The sequence below is a fragment of the Bos indicus x Bos taurus genome, chromosome 19 (assembly GCF_003369695.1).
Source record: "Bos indicus x Bos taurus breed Angus x Brahman F1 hybrid chromosome 19, Bos_hybrid_MaternalHap_v2.0, whole genome shotgun sequence".
NCBI lineage: Eukaryota > Metazoa > Chordata > Mammalia > Artiodactyla > Bovidae > Bos > Bos indicus x Bos taurus.
In genome coordinates this window covers 23,929,864-23,951,581 of record NC_040094.1, presented here as the reverse complement: position 1 = coordinate 23,951,581, position 21,718 = coordinate 23,929,864, and the positions used below count along the sequence as shown (strand labels likewise).

The following is a 21,718-nucleotide window of genomic DNA, read 5'->3' as shown; positions in this document are numbered from 1 at the left end:
AAAAATAACTAAGATTGTGTGTGTGTGTGTATCTTTAAAAAAAAAGTTAAGGGGCAAGAGAGAACAGAAGCAATATCTAACAAAGACCAAACTACGTGATGTGTTAGAAAATCTTAAGCCAAGGCATGCCTTAGAAAAAAAAGACTAGAGCAATCTGAAGACATATATGGAGAACAAAGTTATCCACAACATAAGTGAAAACTGGAGCTCAAATGAAATAGAAAAGGTCATTAAGGAATAACAACAGAAACTTTTCATCAGAAAGAACTGATTGTGGACTGAAAGAGCGTACATCACGTACCAGAAAAGAAAAAAAGAGGAACAATTGACATTGAGACATGACCTGGTTATTGAACTTGAAAACCAAAGAATTCTTCTACCTGATGCACAGAATTCATTCACGTTTCATAAATTGTCTTAATGATGCCCTTAACAGTGTAAGGATCCAGGATCACGTGTTATATTTAATTACCCTATCTCTTTAGACTTCTTCAATGTTTGAAATTTGAAAATCAGTTATTTTATAAAATGTCCATCAATTTACCCTAGGCTTCCTCGTGACTGGATACAGATTATGCATCTTTGGCAATAATATAACAGGACTGGAAAAGGTCAGTTTTCATTCCAATCCTAAAGAAAGGCAATGCCAAAGAATGCTCAAACTATTGCACAACTGCACTCATCTCACACACTAGCAAAGTAATGCTCAAAATTCTCCAAGCCAGGCTTCAGCAATATGTGAACCATGAACTTCCAGATGTTCAAGCTGGATTTAGAAAAGGCAGAGGAACCAGAGATCAAATTGCCAACATCCATTGGATCATCAAAAAAGCAAGAGAGTTCCAGAAAAACATCTATTTCTGTTTTATTGACTATGCCAAAGCCTTTGACTGTGTGGATCACCACAAACTGGAAAATTCTGAAAGAGAAGGGAATACCAGACCACCTGACCTGCCTCCTGAGAAATCCGTATGCAGGTGAAGAAGCAACAGTTAGCACTGGACATGGAACAACAGACTGGTTCCAAATAGGAAAAGGAGTATATCAAGGCTGTATATTGTCACCCTGCTTATTTAACTTACATGCAGAGTACATCCTGAGAAATATTAGGCTGGATGAAGCACAAGCTGGAATCAAGATTGCTGGGAGAAATATCAATAACCTCAGATATGCAGATGACACCACCCTTATGGCAGAAAGTGAAGAAGTAAAGAGCCTCTTGATGAAAGTGAAAGAGGAGAGTGAAAAAGTTGGCTTAAAGCTCAACATTCAGAAAACTAAGATCATGGCAAACGGCCCCATCACTTCACAGCAAATAGATGGGCAAACAGTGGAAACAGTGTCAGACTTTATTTTGGGGGCTCCAAAATCACTGCAGATGGTGACTGCAGCCATGAAATTAAAAGACGCTTCCTCCTTGGAAGGAAAGTTATGACCAACCTAGATAGCATTTTCAAAAGCAGAGACATTACTTTGCCAACAAAGGTCCGTCTAGTCAAGGCTATGGTTTTTCCAGTAGTCATGTATGGATGTGAGAGTTGGACTATAAAGAAAGCTGAGCACCAAAGAATTGATACTTTTCAACTGTGGTGTTGGAGAAGACTCTTGAGAGTCCCTTGGACTGCAAGGAGATCCAACCAGCCCATCCTAGGGGAGATCAGTTCTGAATATTCATTGGAAGGACTGATGCTGAAGCTGAAACTCCAATCCTTTGGCCACCTGATGTGAAGAACTGACTCATTTGAAAAGACTCTGATACTGGGAAAGACTGAAGGTGGGAGGAGAAGGGGGCAACAGAGGAGACGGTTGGATGGCATCACTGACTCAATGGACACGAGTTTGAGTGAACTCCGGGAGCTGGTGGTGGACAGGGAGGCCTGGCGTGCAGCAGTTCATGGGGTCGCAGAGTCGGACATGACTGAGGTCTGAACTGAACTGAACTGACACTATGTTCTCATTGCATCCAATCAGGTAACATGCTGACTTCTCTTTGCCCCATTATTGATAAAGTTAATGTCAACAACTGGAATAAGGTGCCATCTGCCAGTTTTCTCCGCTGTAAATTGCTTCTTTTCCTTTTACAACTAATAATTATGCTGTGTGGGGCAGGGGGATATACTTTAACCCTAAAAATAACTTGTTCCTCATCAAACTTTCACTACCTGTTTCAGCATCTGCAGTCAGCTGAATGAACACCCCCGACAAAAATACATCCACATTCTAACGCCTGGAACCTTCTATGGCAAAAAGGGACTCTGCAGGTGTGATTTAATTAAGGACTGAAGTGGCGATTTTATCCCAGATTGTCCAATGGGCCCTAAAAGCAACTACATATATCCTTCTAAGAAGAGGGAAGATGGAGTTCCCTGGTGGTCCAGAGTTAGGACTCCACACTTCCACTGTAGGGGGCACAAAGTCGATCCCTGACTGGCCAACTAAGATCCTACAAACCACACTGTGCAGTCAGAAAAAAAAAAAGGAGGAGGTAGAGGCAGACTTGGTACAGACAGAAGGGGTAACGTGACCATGGAGGGAGACTGGTATGATGCAGCCACAAGCCAAGGAATGCTATTCACCACCAGAAGCTGGAAGAGGCAAAGAATGGATTCTCCCATAGACCTCCTAGGAGGAGTCTAGCCCAGCCAACACCATGATCTCTGCCCAGTGAAACTGATGTCAACTCATGGCTTCCAGAAATTATTCCAGAAATCATTTCTTTGTTTTAAACTATCAAACATGTGGTATTTTGCTAGAGCAGCCATAGGAAACTTACACAGCACCTATTAAATGTTTCCTGCATGTATGACGGTCGCCAAATGGTGATTTTCTAATTCTGTCAATCCATCTACATTTTTAGATGGCATTCCATCGTAAGAAAAGCTTTCTGTTCCCCCTCATGTATTCATTTATTCAGTGAGGATGTATGAATTCCTACTTTATTCAATAACTTATTCAATAATGCTACTATTTTTATTTACTTTGGCTTTTTTATTTTTTTAAATTTTTTGGCCACACCGTACAGTATGAAGGATCCTAGTTCCCTAATCAGAAACTGAACCTGGAACCATGGCAGTGAAAGTACCGAGCATCAACCACTAGACTGCCAGGAAACTCACAGTTTTAATTTTTAAACTGCCCTAGATTTGGCAAGTATGACTCTGCATGCCACCAAAAAAAGTATTTCAGCAATGGTTACTCAGGTGTGACTAACAGTTCTGTTCACCGCTGTGTCTATAGCATGGAGCATCATGTAGGTACTCTACAGTACTCTCTGTTGGCTGAAGAAACTGTTTACTATGAAAGATTCAAGACTGCAGAAAAGGGGCAGTGTTACAGAATGAAATGCATCTTCTTTTGCCCTAAAAAGTGACCCTTTTTTCATTAAAAGATACTTCAAGAGAGAATCCTAGGATCAGTGCTGCTGAAGAGATTAGAAATGTGAGTTCTACATTCGGCTTCGATTTCCTGCTCTGAGATTTCCAGTTTGGTTCCATACGTCTGTCCTGTCGGTGTCCCGTTTTCAGTTGCCTGAGTTCAGAACTCAATAGCTCTGAACTCCTGGCTGACAGCTCACCACTGTCTCTTTGATTCCTAATTGAATTTTGGCATCCAGTAAACTTCTATTTTAAATAAAATTAGCCCCCATTTTACAACACAATACAACAGGAAAAAAACATACCACAGGGACTTCCCTGGTGGTCCAGGACACACAGGTTCGACCCCTACTTAGGGAACTAAGATCCCACATGCCACAGAGCAACTAAGCCTGCTCACGACAACTGAGGAGTCTGAGCACCCCAATGAAAGACCCCGGGTGCTGCAACTAAGACCTGATGAAGCCAAATAAATAAATACTAAAAAAAAAAAACAAAACCACATACCTTCCGTCTTTCAGCGTGTTCACAATAAATCGGTTAATCTGGCAAATACAGTTGCTAGACAATCGCTCTTCCTCAACAAGAGGGTTCAGCTGTGTTGCCAACATGAATGCTGAAAGCACAGAGATTGCTTTAGTCTCTAAGACATTTCAGTCATGACAGTCTAAAAGCTGATCATACTTGTACCAGCAAAAGATAAAACAACGCCTTAAAAGACATTCCTGAAATTAAAACTACTCAGACTCTGTAAGGTAAAAAAACAGTAATAATTTGCTGTGCATTTAACACCTGGTGCTTTGATGAAATTAAGTATTTCCTGAAGTGCCTCAAATTATCTTTTCAATCATTCAGGTTTCATGACAAAGACTAAAAAAAAAATCTCTTATAGGTCCTTCACCTTGTGACTAGAGATAGTAAGTATATATTCTGCAAATTCTCTTTCTCCCTGTAAAGTTTCCAATGCAGAAATAAAACCCCAAAAAGACAAGTATAGGACAGCTAACCCATCATACCCACTAAATGTCAATATCATCCTAAGGGAAATTAATCAAAGGAAGCACAGAGCACCACTTAGAGAAAATTAATTAAGCCAAGTGGCAGCTTTCCACTAGACCCAGTCTATTGTTAGAATGCTTTCTGGCAGCTGCAATTCTGTCTGACTGAAGACACAGACAAGCAAATGTAGACTTCTGGAATGTTCCAATTATTGCAATCAGGTTGCTGGGTGCGCTTTCATTATTAAAATACAAACTCCTAGATTTATACATCATACGTACAAGATAGAGTATTCAATCCATCACTCATAAGCAGTCGATAACGGGGTGGACTATTCCCTGTAGTAATGGGACGGATGTTCTAGGAGAGAAAACACGATTCATTAGCCATATTGTCTGCCCAGTCCCCAGGGATAAGTAAACCTAAGCGGCAGGAGAGTGGGTTTGCCATTAGTCCCACAGAAACAGAGCTGCTTGCCCACTCTCTTGACACCTAAATCCAAGCAAAAGAAAATTGGACTTGATGATTCTCCCACCAACCTCTCTCTACTAACATTATTAAACACAACACAGATAAAAACAAAGTAAGTTACCAATACTCTTGTATTCTCTCTCCCCTAATTCAAATTTGATTGAAAATTTAATTAAAAAAAAAAACATCATACAACAAGGCAGCTAATATAGGTAAGGTACTATTGAGGAAACATGACAAAAATACAAAACGGGGGGTGGGGAGGTGGGGGGTGGGAAATCCTTCCCCTGAAGAGGCTTACAATTGGGGTGAAGATGGAGGCAGAGAATAGCAGAGGTGTGCCCATAATGACATGCGAGCAGAGCCAAGACATTTATTTCAGCTTGAAGAAAATCAGAGGCAGCTTTCCGAAGAACATGAAATACGAAAACAGCCTTAAGAAGACTGGTAATGAGTTTGGGAGCAACAGAGAGATAAACCATCGGGCCTACTGACTCAGAATCTGCAATCGTGGTCCAGATTTCTGCTCCTATTGATTTTGAAAATCCTCAGCAAAATTTGAGAACTCCTTAAATGACTGATAGGGTTAATGAAGAATTTTTTTTGGGTAGAGAGCTCCAGAAGCCAAATATGAGACAGATCTGAGCAAGACAAACCCCAGGGCAGAACCACCAAGGAGGAAGAAGTAATGGTGTGTTTTTGTTGTTGTTTAGTCGCTAAGTCAGGCCTGACTCTTTTGTAACCAGACTAGTCCGCCACGTTCCTCTCTCCTTGTGGTTTTCCAGGCAAGAATACTGGAGCTGGTTGCCCTTTCCTTCTCCAGGGGATCTTCCCAACCAAGGGATCGAACCCAAGTCTCCTGCATTGGCAGACAGGTTCTTTGCTGCTGAGCCACCAGGAAAGCCCACATTCTATATTATGTAGAGATTATTTCACTCTGGGCTCTACTGACTTTGAAGGGTTTATAGGAATCCTATAATCTCCAGATGCTCACAGGTAGCAGGTGTTCTTGTTATAAGATTCTAATACTTTATCTAGAAGGCTAAAAAATGACAGGTACAAAGGCAAGATTTATGAATAACAGAATGATGACGCACTGAACTTGGGTTAGAAAGCTGTTCCTAAGATGAGATAATCAAGAGCAGGGGTTCAGCAGGTGGGCTCTGGAGTCAGACCACCTGGGTACAAATCAGGGTTCTACTGCTTTCTACTGTATAAACTGGACAAGTTGCTTCCTCTCTGAGCCTGTTTCATCATCTGTGAAATGGGAATAACAACAATGTTGTAGCAAAAACAGAAATGATACTTTTCTTAAATAAAAATGGGTAGCAATACAGTATCTACCAATTGTGGAAAGAAGAGAAAAGCAAAGCTTCAAATTGGAACCTCCAGAGATCAAACTCTGACTAACATAACAGAAAAATAAAGCCCAGTTTCTCTCTCAGAGTTACAACATGGACTGGACTAATTTTGTGACGATGAAGAGAATTTAGAGTGGACAAATTTCCTAAAGTGGACTGTATGTCCTCTATGAAATGTAATTTATAATTATATGTAAGTTCAAAAAATGTTTGACATAAAAATATGGAGATACTCACAATGACTTGGAGGATGGGTTTTATAGATGTATCTCCCTGTTGCATGATGGCCTGAAAAAGTAAAAACGGATTCTTGTGAGACAGGTGTTCAAATCATGATTAAAACTTGACGTATTTTTAGTTTGGTATCTGGAACAAACCACAGATAACATTAGTAAAAGATTCCTTTCAGAGCTTACCATTTGAGAATCCACTTTAAGTTCTTTATCACTCTGGACAAATTATAAAAGTGGGATTCATACTTACCAACAATATACATTTACTTCATGTATGTATTCATAAAATACTGGCATCACATATGTACTCATTATTCATAACAGCACATTTATTTCCCTATAATGTCCATTAAGTGGGAATCAGACAAATAAGTATAGCAAACCCTTAAAACAGAGTATTATGCAGCCTCAAGAAAATGTTTATATACCACTAGTTGCCTCTTGTAAGAGGAACTGGGTGATGGGGGATACATCATCCAGTTGGAGGCAGACCTTGCACTGTGTCCTTCTATACTTTTTGAATTGTCCAAATTCATCAAACGGCATATGGCTTGATGTACTACTGTGTACAGTTGGATGTATTACAGACTAATAGTGTGCAAATCTTATGCAACATAATTTCTACTTTATGTAAATCTAATTAAACTTCAGTAAATGTGATCTTTATTTTGGCCATGCCCCACAACATGTGGGACCTTAGATTTTGACCAGGGATTGAACCTGAGCCCCGTGCATTGCACTAGAAACACAGAACTGTAACTGCTGGACTGCCAAGAAGTCTGATTTTTAAGTAGCCATTACTGGGGAACAGAATTAGGGGAAGGGGCAGGTTAGTAATTTCATCAAGCACCTTTCTGTTCTATCTGAGTCTAAAACAGAATACATGTATTTCTTTACTACTCTTAACGTTTGTGCCATCAATAAATAGTGAATATAAGACTTACTCTTCTGGGACATATAACACGACATATACACTTAAGACAGAACTGACTTAAACATTCCAAATTACCATTGCTAGTAAAAATACAAAGCAACGATGGTGATCATTTTGTAATGTACAGAAATATCAAGTCGCTATGTTGTGCACCAGGAACTAACCTTGTAGGCCAATTACACTTCAAAAATGAACAAACTCAAAGAAAAAAATAGATCAGATTTGTGGTTACCAGAAGCAGGAAGTAGAGGGAGAAGGAACTGAACAAATCTATTCAAAAGGTAAACTTCCAGTTGTAAGATAAGTACCAGGCTCAATGTAATGTACAACAGGATTAATATAATTAATGATGCTAAATATGAAAGTTATTAAGAGAGTAAATCCTAAGAGCTCTCATCACAAGGAAAAAAATACTATTTTTTCTTTTGCATGTGTATGAGGTGACAGATGTTCACTAAACTGACTGTGGTAATGGTTTCAGATCATTATGCCCTACACCTTAAACTTACATAGTGCGGTATTTCAATTATATCTCCGTAAAACTGGAAGGAAAAAAACACAAAGCAACAGAATGCAATGCTCAAAAGTATGCGTTCAAATCCTCAGCTCGTGCACAAACTACTTCTCTGCATTTTAATTTCTTCGTCTGTAAGACGGGGTTAATGATAAAAATCTACTTTACAGGGTTACTGTAAGTACTGACTATAATAAAATATCTGGCACATTGGAAATGATCAAAAATATTAGTTCCCTTCCCCCTTCTTTGTATTACCTAATTACTTAAGATAGAAATACTATTTGTTCTATTTACCACAATAGTTTCATGAATAATCTCTCATGTTAGCTCTTGCTGAAAATGTCCCTACTATTTGTGTGCATTAGTTGCCCTTTGGGGGTCTATGTCTTTTGAACTAAAATATTACTTGCTTTAGATGAGAAATTTGACAAAGGTTCTCTACCAAAACACACATATAAATTTTCATTGTCGTTTATGAACAAGATCTAAGTAATACTACAATTTTGAACATGACAAAAACTAACTCAGCAAATTATTTAAATAATACCTTAGTCACTGTTTTTAAAAGTAAAGAACAATTCCTGATTTGTCTTAAAGATGCAGGGTTGCGGCTATAAAGGAAACAAGGACTACAATTTGCAATCACTTCTCAAGGTTTATCATTTTTAATGTATTAAAATATTCACTCCACTTTGCCAACTGTGCCTCTTCATCCACCTCTGTCCCTTTCTTTTCACTGCCTCACACGCAAGTAGTAAACATTTATTGGGCACCTAATACTGGCCAGCACTGCTCCAGGAATCGGGCAGACTGTGTTGGGCAAAAAAACCAAACAAGATTTCAGGCTTCAGAGCATTTACAATCCAGTGGGGGGGAGACAGAAAGGAACTAACATTAATGAAATGAACAATATTTAATGTAAAATCATATCTGCGACTGTTAATAAAAAGTAACAAGTAATGCACATTTATTATGTATCAGACATGGACTAGGCACTTTAATAGCTCATTTAATCCTTCCACTAATCATAGGCAACAGGTACTAGGTATGATTAGCCTGTGACAGAAGAGGAAAGACAGACTTTAATATCTTGCCTGAAATCACAGATAATAGGTGAACAAACAGGAATTAGGATCTGAAAATACTTTGACTTAAGCCTAGCAAAGTGAGTCAAGGAAGAGTTCTTTGAGGAAGTAACTGAGTGGAGACTTGGAAGATTATGCTAATCAACAGGAGAAGAATGAAGAACAACCCATTGTTAATTGGCTACACTCCAATAAAAAATAAAAAATCTAATAACAATATAATTTTTTTAAAAAAGCACCACCCAGGCAGTAGGCACAGGTTAAAGAATGTTCAAAGCCCCTGTGGAAGGCAGGAGTATGAAATATACCAGGAATTTACAATTTACTTTAAAAAAAAGCTGGAAAAAAGGAAAGACCAGGTAGGAATATGCTGTTAGGAATGGCAGGAGGAAGATTATGCTGGGTAAAAGCGAGAAGGCCAGGCACAAACAAGGGTGCCAGTATGCCTGGAGAGAAGTAGCTGGATTTGAGACATAGGTGAAGGCATAACAGACCAAACTTAGGTACGGACTGGACAGCCAGGGTGACAGAGTTTATAGAAAGAATGACTCGACCATTTCTGGCTGGCATAACTTAATGAATAACGGTGCCATGCATCCAGCCAGGGGACAGCAGAGGCCCAAATTTAGGAAGATATTAGATTTGCTTTGGAACATGTTGGAACATGTCTTTGAGATATCAAGTACACAGATGATAGAGGTTTGTCTTTCAGAGTAAAGCTGGCCCTGGACAAAAAATAAAACTTTTGAGCAACTGACATAGAGACGGTAATTTTATTGTTTTGGGAGAAGAGGGCCTAGGGTTGAGCCTTGAGTCAAGAAAAATTTACAGAAGGATCTGAAAATAAGACGGGGAAAGACAAGCCAAGCTGAGCCATAGAAACCAAAAAAAGAGGATGCTACCGGAAGAAAGCTTTGCCCAATAGTCAAACGCTGCTGAGAACTGATAAATTTAGATCTCAAAAGTGTTTGTTGGATTTAACAACCCCAGGAGGCACTGCTGACTTTAGCCAGGGTTACAGCGATCAGGGAGCTACTGCTGCTGTTAAGTCGCGTCAGTAGTGTCCGACTCTGTGCGACCCCATAGACGGCAACCCACCAGGCTCCCCGGTCCCTGGGATTCTCCAGGCAAGAACACTGATCAGGGAGGGGAGTGACTAATTCGAGTCGGTTAAAGGGGAATGTGAGGCAAGAAAAAGAACTGAAAACTGACAACTCTTGCAGAAAGTTTCGCTGCGGATGGGGGAAGGGAAGAAGAAAAAGTGGCTGCAGGAGAGAGATGGGAGGAAATCAATAGTTTACTTTGTTTCAATTCCTTAAGCAGGAAAAACATGAGCATGTTTAAAAAGATGACGATAAAAATACGTTAACTGATGATTCTAGGGAGTCATCCGGTGGTTCCTCCCCAGCCCCCGCTATCACTCCGGCTCCTGTGTTCTCTCCCCCTTCTCCACCCGCACGGCCCCAGGGCCCACAGCCACCCCGGACCGCGCCCAGCTCGCAGGCGTCGCCTCACCGCAATGGCCCCCTCGCTCAGGTGGCCCACCATGGTTCCGCCGCAACAACTCCCGCGCTCCGGCTCCCCCAACACAAGCCTGGCTTTACTCCCGGGGACCCGCGCGCTCCAAGGCGATTGGCCGGAGGAGCTGCGTGAACCGCCCCCGCCTCCCGGCGTGCGCACGGCACGGGGAGGTCTGAGGGCCGAGCAGCCACCGCATTGGCTGAGGCGCGGCACACGGCTCACGTGACCCACCGGAGTCCGGGTCCCGGGCCTTGTTGCGGGATGGCGGGGGCCTGGGGGCGGGGCGCCGAGCCGCGGGGCGCGCGAAGCGTGATGCGGGCGCCGCCAAGGGCGCAGGGCGGAGGGGTTCCGGGAGCTTTCCCCTCGGGCTCTAGGAAACGAACCGCGCTCGGCCTTTGGCTGGCAGCCACAGACTGCTGGCCCAGAGGCGTGTTCGAGGGGTTCCCTGATAATTCTGCTACTGAATGTAGTCAAAGCAGTGACTCGCTTCTTTCAGCAACCCCGAGCTGAGCTCCCGCAGGTGCCAGACCCTGAGCTTGGCACAGTGGGGGGTCTCTCAAGGTAAATAAGACCTGGTCTCTACTCCCAGAGGGGAGCACAGTATGTCGAGGGAGTTTTCTGCTGTGCGTAGCCTTAACTCAGTGTAGACGTGGTTTGGGCCCCAGGAGAGACGCAAAGTGTGCTCCTGTCGTCACAGGTGGCAAAATCAGGGAAGGCTTCCCGGAGTAGGAACCATTTCCACCATCTTGAAGGATGTGTGGAAATTCGGATAGTAGGGTATAGAGGAAAAAGCGAGACTTGATCAAAAAGTGGGCCAGGGGTCAAATAATAAAGGGTTTGCACTGGGCTTCCCTAAGTTCTAGGAGGAGCATCAGTGAATTTAAGGCAGAGAATTGACATCTGTCTCAGTATGGAGGATGGACTAAATTGGGAAGGGGGAGCGGGGAGGGGGAGTCAGAGGGCCTGAAGACTAAAGACACTCGAGAAAGAATGCCAGACAAGAAATGGTGAGGGCTTGAACTAAAGGAGTGACCTCGGGATTGAAAAGAAAAAACTGAACTGTGTAAGAAATCTGATTCATCATGTATAACGGTTTCCTAATACGATGCCGGGAACAAAGTCAGTTTTCAGTAAATATTTCTGAATGAAGGGATGTGAATTGGTGCGGGAGAGGATACATCCTTGCTTGGCATGTAAACAACTGTAGGAAGAGACTACAAGATCTGATTTTGTTGCTTCATGCTTGCTTGAATGAAATCGATTTTCTGAAATTATGCATTTGTAGAAAACTGAATTCCTTGTTTTCTCACTCATTTTTTAGATCTACAGTAGCATGGATCTGCCCGTGGATGAGTGGAAATCATACATACTTCAGAAGTGGTCTTTGCTCCCCAAGTCCATTCAGGTCACCATTTCTACAGCAGAGACTTTGCACGATCTCTTTCTTCACTCATCTCCGCTTCTTCAGTAAGTGAATGAAAGCTTCAGTCAGGGAAGTTTTGATCTGGAAAGTGTTCTCTTTTATGACTTCCTCTCAGATTATATCTCTTTCTGATGGAAGAGTTAAGTGCAGATTTTTCTCTTTTGGGGCATTCAGCAGTTCTTGCTATTTCCACAGTTCTTTCTAACCTATTATATCAGTAGAACAGGTATGTCTGTGCTCAGTCATGTCAGACTCTCTGCGACCCCTTGGACTGTAGTCCGCCAGGCTCCTCTGTCCGTTGGATTTTACAGGCGAGAATACTGAAGCAGGTTGCCATTCCCTTCTCCAGGGGATCTTCCCGACCAGGGATTGAAGCTGTGTCTCTTGAGTCTTCTGCATTGGCAGGTGGATGGATGCTTGTTAGCTTTGTCATTGTCAGCATTATGTCTCAGTAGTCATGCCTTGAGGTAGTTACTAGGCTGTACACCTTGCCATATCCCAAAGGATACAGTGCAGATTCAGTGGCTGCACATAGAAATTAAAAAATTCTATTTGGAAAGAACCATGGAGGTCATATAGTCTAACCTAAGTAGTTTTAAAACACTCTTGACTACATTCTTCAATAAGAAACATATTGTACATCACGACCTAGTACACACATGTGTATAAGAAACTGAAACAATTTCCCAAAACCTCGTTCAGTGAATTATTATTGAACATCTGTTTCATGCCAACTACTGTGCTAGGTGCTTAGTAAACCAAAAGCACATCATTTAAAAAAATACCCTGGTGTCTCAGTGGTAAAGAATCTGCCAATGCAGGAGACACGGGTTCCATCCCTGGGTCAGGAAGAATCCACTTGCTGCGGAGCAACTAAGCCCGTGAGCCGCAACTGTTGAGCCTGTGCTCAAGAGCCTGGGAGCCACGACTGCTGAGCCTGTGTGCCGAAACTTCTGAAGCTCACTTGTCCTAGAACCCAGGCTCTGCACCAAGAGAGGCTGTTGCAATGAGAAGTCCACATACCTCAAGTAGAGAAAAAGCCCAGGTAGCAACAAAGACCCAGCTCAGCCAAAAATAGATAAATGAATTTTTTAAGACAGACAAAGATCCTTACTACCAAGGAGGAACAGAAATAAACATCATAATGTGTATAATATGTTAAAAGTGATAAGTGCAGTTGAAAAAAGGAAAATTGAATGGGGTGGAGGCAATAGCCAGTGCTAGGAACGAGAGTACAGGTTGTAGTATTAAATGGTATCGTCAGATATGCCTCTTGAAAGAGCAAAAGTGGAGCAGAGTCTTCGCCATACAGGAGTTTGCAAAGTAGATGTCTGATAGAAGAGAATTCTGGGCAGAGAGCCTAAGATGGGAGAGTATCCGGCCTGGTTTAAAAAACAGCAAGTTGGGTGAACAGGTAGTAGTGAATAAACAAAGTGAGCCAGAGGGCGAGTGGTAGGAAATACTATCAGAGGAGTAATGGGACATGCATGGGAGTTGGGAGCAGGTTTCCCGATCAAGTGGGCCCTTTATTAGTGCCTTATCTTTTTACTCTGAGTAGGAAGTTATTGCAGCATGTGGTAGGCAGAATTCTAAAAATGCCCCTCACCCCCACCATTCTTGTCCCCTGGTTATTTAATCTAACATTAACCTAAACACTGCTGGGAAGGGATTTGGCAGATGGAATGCAAGTCCCAAGCCAGCTGACTTTGAGATATAATTACCGGGTGGGCATAACCTTAATCAAGCAAGACCTTTAAAAGCAGAGAGTTTGTCCCAGCTGGTAGCAGAAAGGGAAATCAGAGAGATTCAAAGCATAAGATTTGAATGCGCTTTGGCTGGCTTTGAAGATGGAGCCACATGACAAGGAATGCAGGCAGCTTCTGGAAGCCCAGAGTGCTTCCTGGCTAACAGCCAGCAAGGAAATGGGAACCTCAGACACACAATTGCAAGGCACTGGCTTCTGTCAACCGCCTAAATGAGTTTAGGCACAGATTCTTTCCCAGACCTTCTGTAGAAGAGCTCACCTTGATTTCAGCCTGTTAAGACCCTAAACAGAGAGCCCAGGCAAGCCCACCTGGACTTGTGATCTACAGAACTGAGGATAATAAATGGGTATTGTTTTAACCTGCCAAATGTGTGGCAATTGTTACACAACAATAGAAAACTATTAACGCAGTTTTGAGATGAGAATGATATGATCTGATTATATTTTAAAACAGATATCAGCAAACAACATCGCACAGGATAAATCCATCCCACTGCCTGTTTCTGTGTGGCCTTCAGCTAAGAATGGTTTTTACAGATAAACATTTGTAGTCAATTTGATGATGGGGGACATTGGCTTTGAGCTCCAGTTTAGCAAAATGGGATCCTTTAAAAATTTTTTGGTTTTCATTTTCTCATTAGTAGACCTTGTTTAAAAATGTGCTCAGTTATTACTATTAATTTTGAATTTTGCAAATAAAAGCATGTTTTTTCTTTTGTTGTAGAAGTATGTATGTAACAGCCTGATTTTTACCTCTTGGCCCATATAGGCTAAATATTTATTCTTTGGCTTTCTAGAGAAAGTTTGCTGATCCCTGTTTTAAAGGATTGCTCTAACCACTGTGTTGAGGGTATACTATAGGAGGAACATTTCCCTGATGGGTCAGTTGGGAAAGAATCCACCTGCAATGCGGGAGACCTGGGTTCGATCCCTGGGTTGGGAAGATCCCCCCTGGGGAAAGGAAAGGCTACCCACTCCAGTATTCTGGCCTGGAGAATGCCATGGACTGTATAGCCCACGGGGTCATAAAGACTCGGACATGACTGAGCGACTTTCACGTTCATAAGAGGAGCAAGAATGGATAATAGATAGACTTGTTGGGAGGCTTATTGCTTTAATCCAGGTGAGAGAGGAGGTGATAGTAATTTGGGCCAGGGTGGTAGTAGTAGGGATGAGAAGTGGTTGAATTCCAATGGTGGACTTAATCGCATTTCCTGACACATGGAATATGGTGTATTAGAGAATGAGAGAAGTCAAAAGTGGCTCTCGTGATGTAGACCTACAGGGCAAAGGTAGAAGGATGAAATTTCCACACCTGGGAAAGCTGCAGGTGGAGCTGTCTTGGGAAGGAACTTGAACGATTCATATTCCAGTTGGCAATGTCCAGTAGACATCCAGGTTCAGTCACTCAGTCATGTCTGACTCTTTGCAACCCCATGGACTGTAGGCCCCCAGGCTCTTCTGTCCATAGGATTGTCCAGGCAAGAATACTGGAGTGGGTTGCCATGCCCTCCTCCAGGGTATCGTCCCAACCCAGGGATCGAATGTGAGTCTCTAGTGCCTCCTGCATTGGCAGACAGATTCTTTACCACTAGTGCCACCAGGGAAGCCCTCCAGATCACTGGCCATACGTCTTTCCTGTGTTCTTTTTGTACACAAAAAACACACATACAATCTTCCTCTCAAGCCATTTGCTGGATTCTGCATCTCTGTTGTGGTAAGTTGAAAATCCTAGGGACCTCCGTGAAGGTCCAGTGGTCTTCTGCTTCCACTGCAGGGGATACATTTTTGATCCCTGGTTGGGGAACTAAGATCCCACGTGCTGCGTGGCACAGCCAAAAAAAAAAAGTTATTAAAAAGAAAATCTTAGTTCAAAACATGCAGAGACCAAAATTTTCATGTATGAGGAGACAAGAGACCTTCTAGTCTCTCAACCAAAAGCTCAGGACGTCCACACCCGAGGAAACCACAGATGTACTGAGTTTTAGTAAGCCTGTAGCCCAACACTGATCCAGTTCAACTCTTGATTGGATAAATGTAGGCCAGCCCTCATACTCTGTCTGTCTAGGGAGACACTTTGACGGTGGAAGATGTTGTCTTGCTTCCTTATGTTTTTTGTACACAGTGTCAGGAACACAGATTTACTAAACATGCAGAGGGGCAGAAAAATAACCAATAATGAAGAGGGAAAAAAATTAACATTAGAAATAGATCGATTGATATCTACATACAGACTTTTAAATAACTCTGATTAACATGTTGAAGAAACTAGAGGAGATGGATTAAGTGGATGAAAAAATAGATTGCAACAAAGAAACAGAATCTATAAAAAAATCAAATTTAGGTAGTCCAGAGTAGTCAAAATCAAAGAGGCAGAAAGTAAAATGGTGATTGCCAGGAGCTGAGGGTGGGGGGAAATAGAGGGTTATTGTTTTCATGAGTTTAGAGTTCCAGTTTTACAAGTTATGGAAATGGATGTTGACGATGGTTATGTAACATTATGAATGTATATACGACTACTGAATATATACTTTAAAGTGGTTGAGATGGTAAATTTTATACTATGTGTATTTTACCACAATAAAAGTAATTTTTAAATAATCGAGGCAAAAAAGTAGACTTTTCAGAATTCAAAATATACTGTAATTGAAATCAACTTAATTCTCAAGCTTGACAGAAAATTGGATGCAGTGGAAAATTAGATTAGGAAAGTGGTTTACAGGTTAATGAAAAACAAAATAAAACACAAGAAGAAAAGAAGAATGGAAAAAATTGTATGGCATACAGAGATATATAGGATACAATCAAACGTCTAACTTACCTGTAATTGGAGTGTCAGTAAAGAAGAGAGGCAGATGGAAGCAATATTCTAAAAGGATGACCAAAGATTTTCTAAAACTGATAAAAGACATCAACCCATAGATTCCAGAAGCCCAGCAAGTCCCAGGCAGTGTAAACATAAATAGAATCACACCTAGAGACATCAGACTCAAACTGCTCAAAACTAAAGGTGAAAAAAAGAGGAAATCTGCAAAATAACCAAAGAAAAAAAATGTACATTGTCCTTTTGGGTGTAAGAATATGACTGATGGCTAGTTTTTTTCAGTGAAACTATAGAAGCTAGAAGACACCTGAATGGCACATTTAAAGTGGTGAAAGAAAAACAAAGTAAGGCAAAACTGTCCCACCTAGAATTCTATACCTAATTAAAGTACCTTTCAAAAATAAATGCAAAAGAAAAATCTGAGAGACTGTTTCTTTGGCAAATCAGAGCTTATTTAAGAAATACTGAAGTAAGTTCTTCAGGTTAGGAAGCATTGTGATTGCAGAAAGGAAGGAAAAGCACCAGAAAAGGTATGTATGTGGGTAAATAGTTTTGAATTAATTATTTAAAATGATGACAAAAATAAAACAATGATGTTAACGTCTTATGGGATTTAAAACATTTCAAAGACATGACATCAGTAGTTCAAAGGGCAAGATGAGTAAATGGTGTTAAATTGTTGTAAGATTCTTGTGTTTGGGAAATGGTAAAATAGTATTGTGGGTTTTTTTTTTTTTTAATTGTTACAAAACTGTTGCAGTGAACAGCTTATATGTATATTTTTGTACATATATTTAGAACTTAAGATGGATTGTTCAAAGAGGATTTGTTGTATCAATGGTTATAAGCATGGAAAATTTAACAAATAACTGCCAAATTGTCTTCCAAGAAGGCTTTACCCATATATCATAAACATACTCTCACCAGCATTAGAAAGCAACAGTCTAATTTTTGGCACCCTTAAGGACAAAATAACGTTTCAATTCCCGTTTTTCTGATGACTAGTTACAGTAACACCATTTGCGATGTTACCCATTTCTGTTTCTTCTGTTAATTTTTTGTTCCTGTCCTTTGCCCATTTCTCTAGTGGATCATTTATCTTTCTCTTGTTCATAAGAAGTCTTCATGACTCTGGCTATGTATTTCTTTATGGTACATGCTACAATCTTTCTCCTAGTCTATTATTTATCTTTTTAAAATTTTTACTCACGGTGTCTCTCGTGCATAAATTGTGTGTATGTGTTTTAACCTCTATGCAGCCATATCTGTCATTTTCTTTTATGGCTTCTGGGTTATGTGTCTTAGGGTAGTCTACTCTTCCCTGGGATTATAAAAAATGTTTTATTTTCCTCTAACTCTTTTGGTAGCTCTGTGTTTTAGTTTTAGCTCTCTAATCCATCTGGAATTTATTTTTTGTATATGATGTGAGGGAATGTTTTAAGTTTTATTCCCCAGATGATTTCCTGACATCATTAATTGAATAGTCCATCCTTTCCCCAGTGCTTCAAAATGCCACATTCATTAAAAATTAAATTCCTACTTATCTGTAAATGTGTTCCTAGGCTCTATTTCTGTGCCAAAACCAAAGAGTTTTAATTACTGTGATTTTATAGTATAATATTAGAATTCGTTCAGTCAAGTGACAGAACCCAGCCCAAATTAGGAAATCTACAGGCTATGAAACCAGGATGTGCAGAAAGGCAGGCCTATTTTTTCGCAAAGTTGTGTCCAGGAGCTCAGAAGATGTCATCAGACTCCCATCTCTTCATCTGTCAGGCACTCTCTCCCCCTGGTACTCAGGATAGCCATTGGTAGCCTTGAGCACACCCTGATAATAGCTTAATAACTACAAGAAAAGAGGTCATCTTTTCCAAGAGTTTTGGCCAAAAAAAAATGTCTGGGTTGGACTCTGATCAACCTATCTTTGGTGGCATGCATACCCCTTCAACCAAAGGCGTGGGCTCCTCTGAGTGGCCAGGCCTGTACCACATGCCCAACCCTCTTGTGAAATTGGGGTCAGTCCTCCTCCAACCACAAGGAATGGTTTCCCCTGAGATTTTATTACCAGATGTAGTGAGAAAGAGCACTTGAAGGCAGAAAAGTCTGGTACAAATGTGGCTTTGCTCTCTGTTAAGCCAAGTTCCCACACACACACAGGGTCATTCTTCTTTTTCAAGACTATCTTGGCTATTTTTATATACATTTCCCCCATGTGAACTTCAGAATTGACAGTCAAGTTCAATAAAAAGTGTCATTGGGTTTTTGGAATTGTGTTGGATTTATAGATTCATCTAGGGAGATTTGACATCTTTACAATATTAAATTTCCTCATTCAAGTAAAGGGTATATCTTGCCACATGTTTAGGGCTTCTTTTATGTCCATAAGTAAAATTTTTTTTATCATTTTCTTTATACAGATCTTGTACATTTCCTCTCAGATTTATTCTTACTTCTTACAAGGTTTTTGTTGTTCTTGTGAATAAGACTTAACCCCCAATTAAATTATCTAACTGATGATCGATGGTATAAACATAACCTAGGAATCGTAACAGGCCACCTAACTGCTTTCACATTATTTCATCATTTTTATGCCAGTCCAGTTAGAATTTTTAGGAAGTATATCTGCAAGCAGTAATCTTCCTTTCCAATATTTGTAGCTCTTCTACCTTTTAATTATAGCATTAGTTAGACCAGACTCTAGTGCAGTGTTGAATAGTAATAGCCATTTAGGACATTGCTACAGGGATATAGTATTATATAATACCCTTTTCAGTTTATGGAAGTTGCCTTACATTCCACCATAAATAAGTGCTGAATTTTATCAGTTCTTTCTTTTTATATATTAGTGTCTTCTAAGAGGAATGATCATTTTCTTTTTCTCCTTTAATCTGTTAATGCAAAATTGGTATCAGTAGATGTACTAAAGTTGAACTGTTTTGGAGGTAAACTCTGGTTATTATCTATCATTTTTTTTAACACATGGCTAGATTCAATTTGCTGATGTTATTTTTAGGATTTTTATATCTGTGTTCTGAAATGGTATTAGATGGCATGTTCTTTTTTGTGCTCTATTTGTCAGCTCTTGGTATCAGGGTTATGGTAGCCTCATAGCCTGAATTGGAGAGTTTCCCATCTTTCTGTGTGCTCTGAAATAATTCATGTATTGTAGGGATTATTTGATTCTTTAAAGCGGGTAGAAAATCTTGTAAAACTGTGTAGACATGGTACCTTATTAAGTGGAAATATTTTCCTTTTTTAGTTCATGTTTCATCAGAGTAATATGCATATCAGGCTTCCCTGGTGGCTCAGACAGTAAAGAATCTGCCTGCTGTGTGGGAGACCTGGATTTGATCCCTGGATTGGGAAGATCCCCTGGAGGAGGGCATGGCAACCCACTCCAGTATTCTTGCCTGGAGAATCCCACAGACAGAGAAACCTGGTGCGCTACAGTCCATGGGGTTGCAAAGAGTTGGACACAACTGACCAACTAAGCATAGCACAGCAGAATATGCATATAATGTAAGAAGTCAAATAATACTTCAAAGCTTATAAAGAAAAACAGCAATTCTCTGTCTTACTTTCCCCCATTTCTGTTCCCCAAAGACTGATATTTAAAATTATTTTCACTGTTTCTTCCAGTATTTAATTTCATATTGCTAAACAGTATGGTAATAATGTTAGTTTTGAGTTTTTAGTTTTAGATGCCAAATCTAGCTCTCTTACTCCCAATTCACATGCAGGCTGCTGCTACTGCTGCTAAGTCGCTTCAGTCATGTCCTACTCTGTGCAACCCCATAGACGGCAGCCCACCAGGCTCTTCCGTCCCTGGGATTTTCCAGGCAAGAGTACTGAAGTGGGTTGCCATTGCCTTCTCCATGTATATTTTTGTTTTTCCCTCATTCTGTTGTCATAACTATATTATAGTTCACAATGTATTCGTTCAGTTCAGTCTCTCAGTCATGTCTGACTCTTTGCGACCCCATGGACTGCAGCATGCCAGGCTTCCCTGTCCATCACCAACTCCTGGAGCTTACTCAATCTCATGTCCATTGAGTTGGTGATGCCATCCAACCATCTCATCCTCTGTCATCCCCCTCTCCTCCCACCTTCAGTCTTTCCCAACATCAGGGTCTTTTCCAAGGACATCAGGTGGCCAAAGTACTGGAGTTTCAGCTTCAGCATCAGTCCTTCCAATGAATATTCAGGACTGATCTCCTTCAGAATGGACTGGTTGGATCTCCTTGCTGTCCAAGGGACTCTCAAGAGTCTTCTTCAACACCACAGTTCAAAAGCATCAATTCTTCTGTGCTCAGCTTTCTTTATAGTCCAAATCTTACATCCATACATGACTACTGGAAAAACCAGAGTTTTGATTAGGTAGACCTTTGTTGGCAGAGTAATATCTCTGATTTTTAGTATGTTGTCTAGGTTGGTCATAGCTTTTCTTCCAAGGAGCAAACATCTTTTAATTTCACGTCTGCAGTCACCATCTGCAGTGATTTTGAGCCCAAAAAAGTAGTCTGTCACTGTTTCCATTGTTTCCACACCTATTTGCCATGAAGTGATGGAACCAGATGCCATGATCTTAGGTTTCTGAATGTAGAGTTTTAAGCCAACTTTTTCACTCTCCTCTTTCATTTTCATCAGGAGGCTGTTTAGTTCTTCTTTGCTTTCTGCCATAAGGGTGGTGTCATCTGTATATCTGAGGTTATTGATATTTCTCCCAGCAATCTTGATTCCAGCTTGTGCTTCATCCAGCCCAGCATTTCTCATGATGTACTCTGCATATAAGTTTAATAAGCAGGGTGAGAATATACAGCCTTGACGTACTCCTTTTCCTATTTGGAACCAGTCTGTTGTTCCATGTCCAGTTCTAACTGTTGCTTCTTGACCTGCATATAGGTTTCTCAGGAGGCAGGTCAGGTGGTCTGGTATTCCCATCTCTTTCAGAATTTTCCACAGTCTGTTGTGATCCACAACTGTATAGCTAATAGAATATGATACTGGTTAAACCAGTTTTCACTGTGTATATCATTATGTCTCTGTAGATATCATGTGAACCACAAAGTATATTTTGAATTACATTTCCTTTCTGATACAACTCTTGTTTTCCCTGAAGTTAATTTTTCCCTCTGTTTTTATTTGTTCTGTGTATCTCTTACTACTTCATCCCCAAACTTCTTTACTTAACAAGTTAGTTCTGGAGAGCTG

At 40.7% G+C, this 21,718-nt stretch overlaps 2 protein-coding genes across 3 annotated transcripts in view; one reads left to right on the top strand and one right to left on the bottom strand.

Moving 5' to 3' along the window:
- Positions 1-10,660, bottom strand: part of RPA1 (replication protein A1) — a 46,427-nt gene extending 35,767 nt beyond the window's left edge. The window contains exons 1-4 of the mRNA XM_027519514.1: positions 10,490-10,660; positions 6,443-6,493; positions 4,655-4,733; positions 3,882-3,990 (exon numbers count right to left, since the gene is read on the bottom strand). Of these exons, the coding sequence (XP_027375315.1) occupies positions 3,882-3,990; positions 4,655-4,733; positions 6,443-6,493; positions 10,490-10,522 (272 nt within the window). The 5' untranslated portion in view covers positions 10,523-10,660. The remainder of the gene's footprint in view (positions 1-3,881; positions 3,991-4,654; positions 4,734-6,442; positions 6,494-10,489) is intronic.
- Positions 10,661-10,739: 79 nt separating this feature from the next.
- Positions 10,740-21,718, top strand: part of SMYD4 (SET and MYND domain containing 4) — a 39,433-nt gene continuing 28,454 nt past the window's right edge. Inside the window, exons 1-2 of one of the 2 annotated variants that reach the window (XM_027519512.1) lie at positions 10,740-11,056; positions 11,817-11,962. In XM_027519512.1, coding sequence (XP_027375313.1) covers positions 11,829-11,962 — 134 coding nt within the window. In that variant the 5' untranslated portion in view covers positions 10,740-11,056; positions 11,817-11,828. The remainder of the gene's footprint in view (positions 11,057-11,816; positions 11,963-21,718) is intronic. The other variant, XM_027519513.1, reaches the window with a different exon arrangement.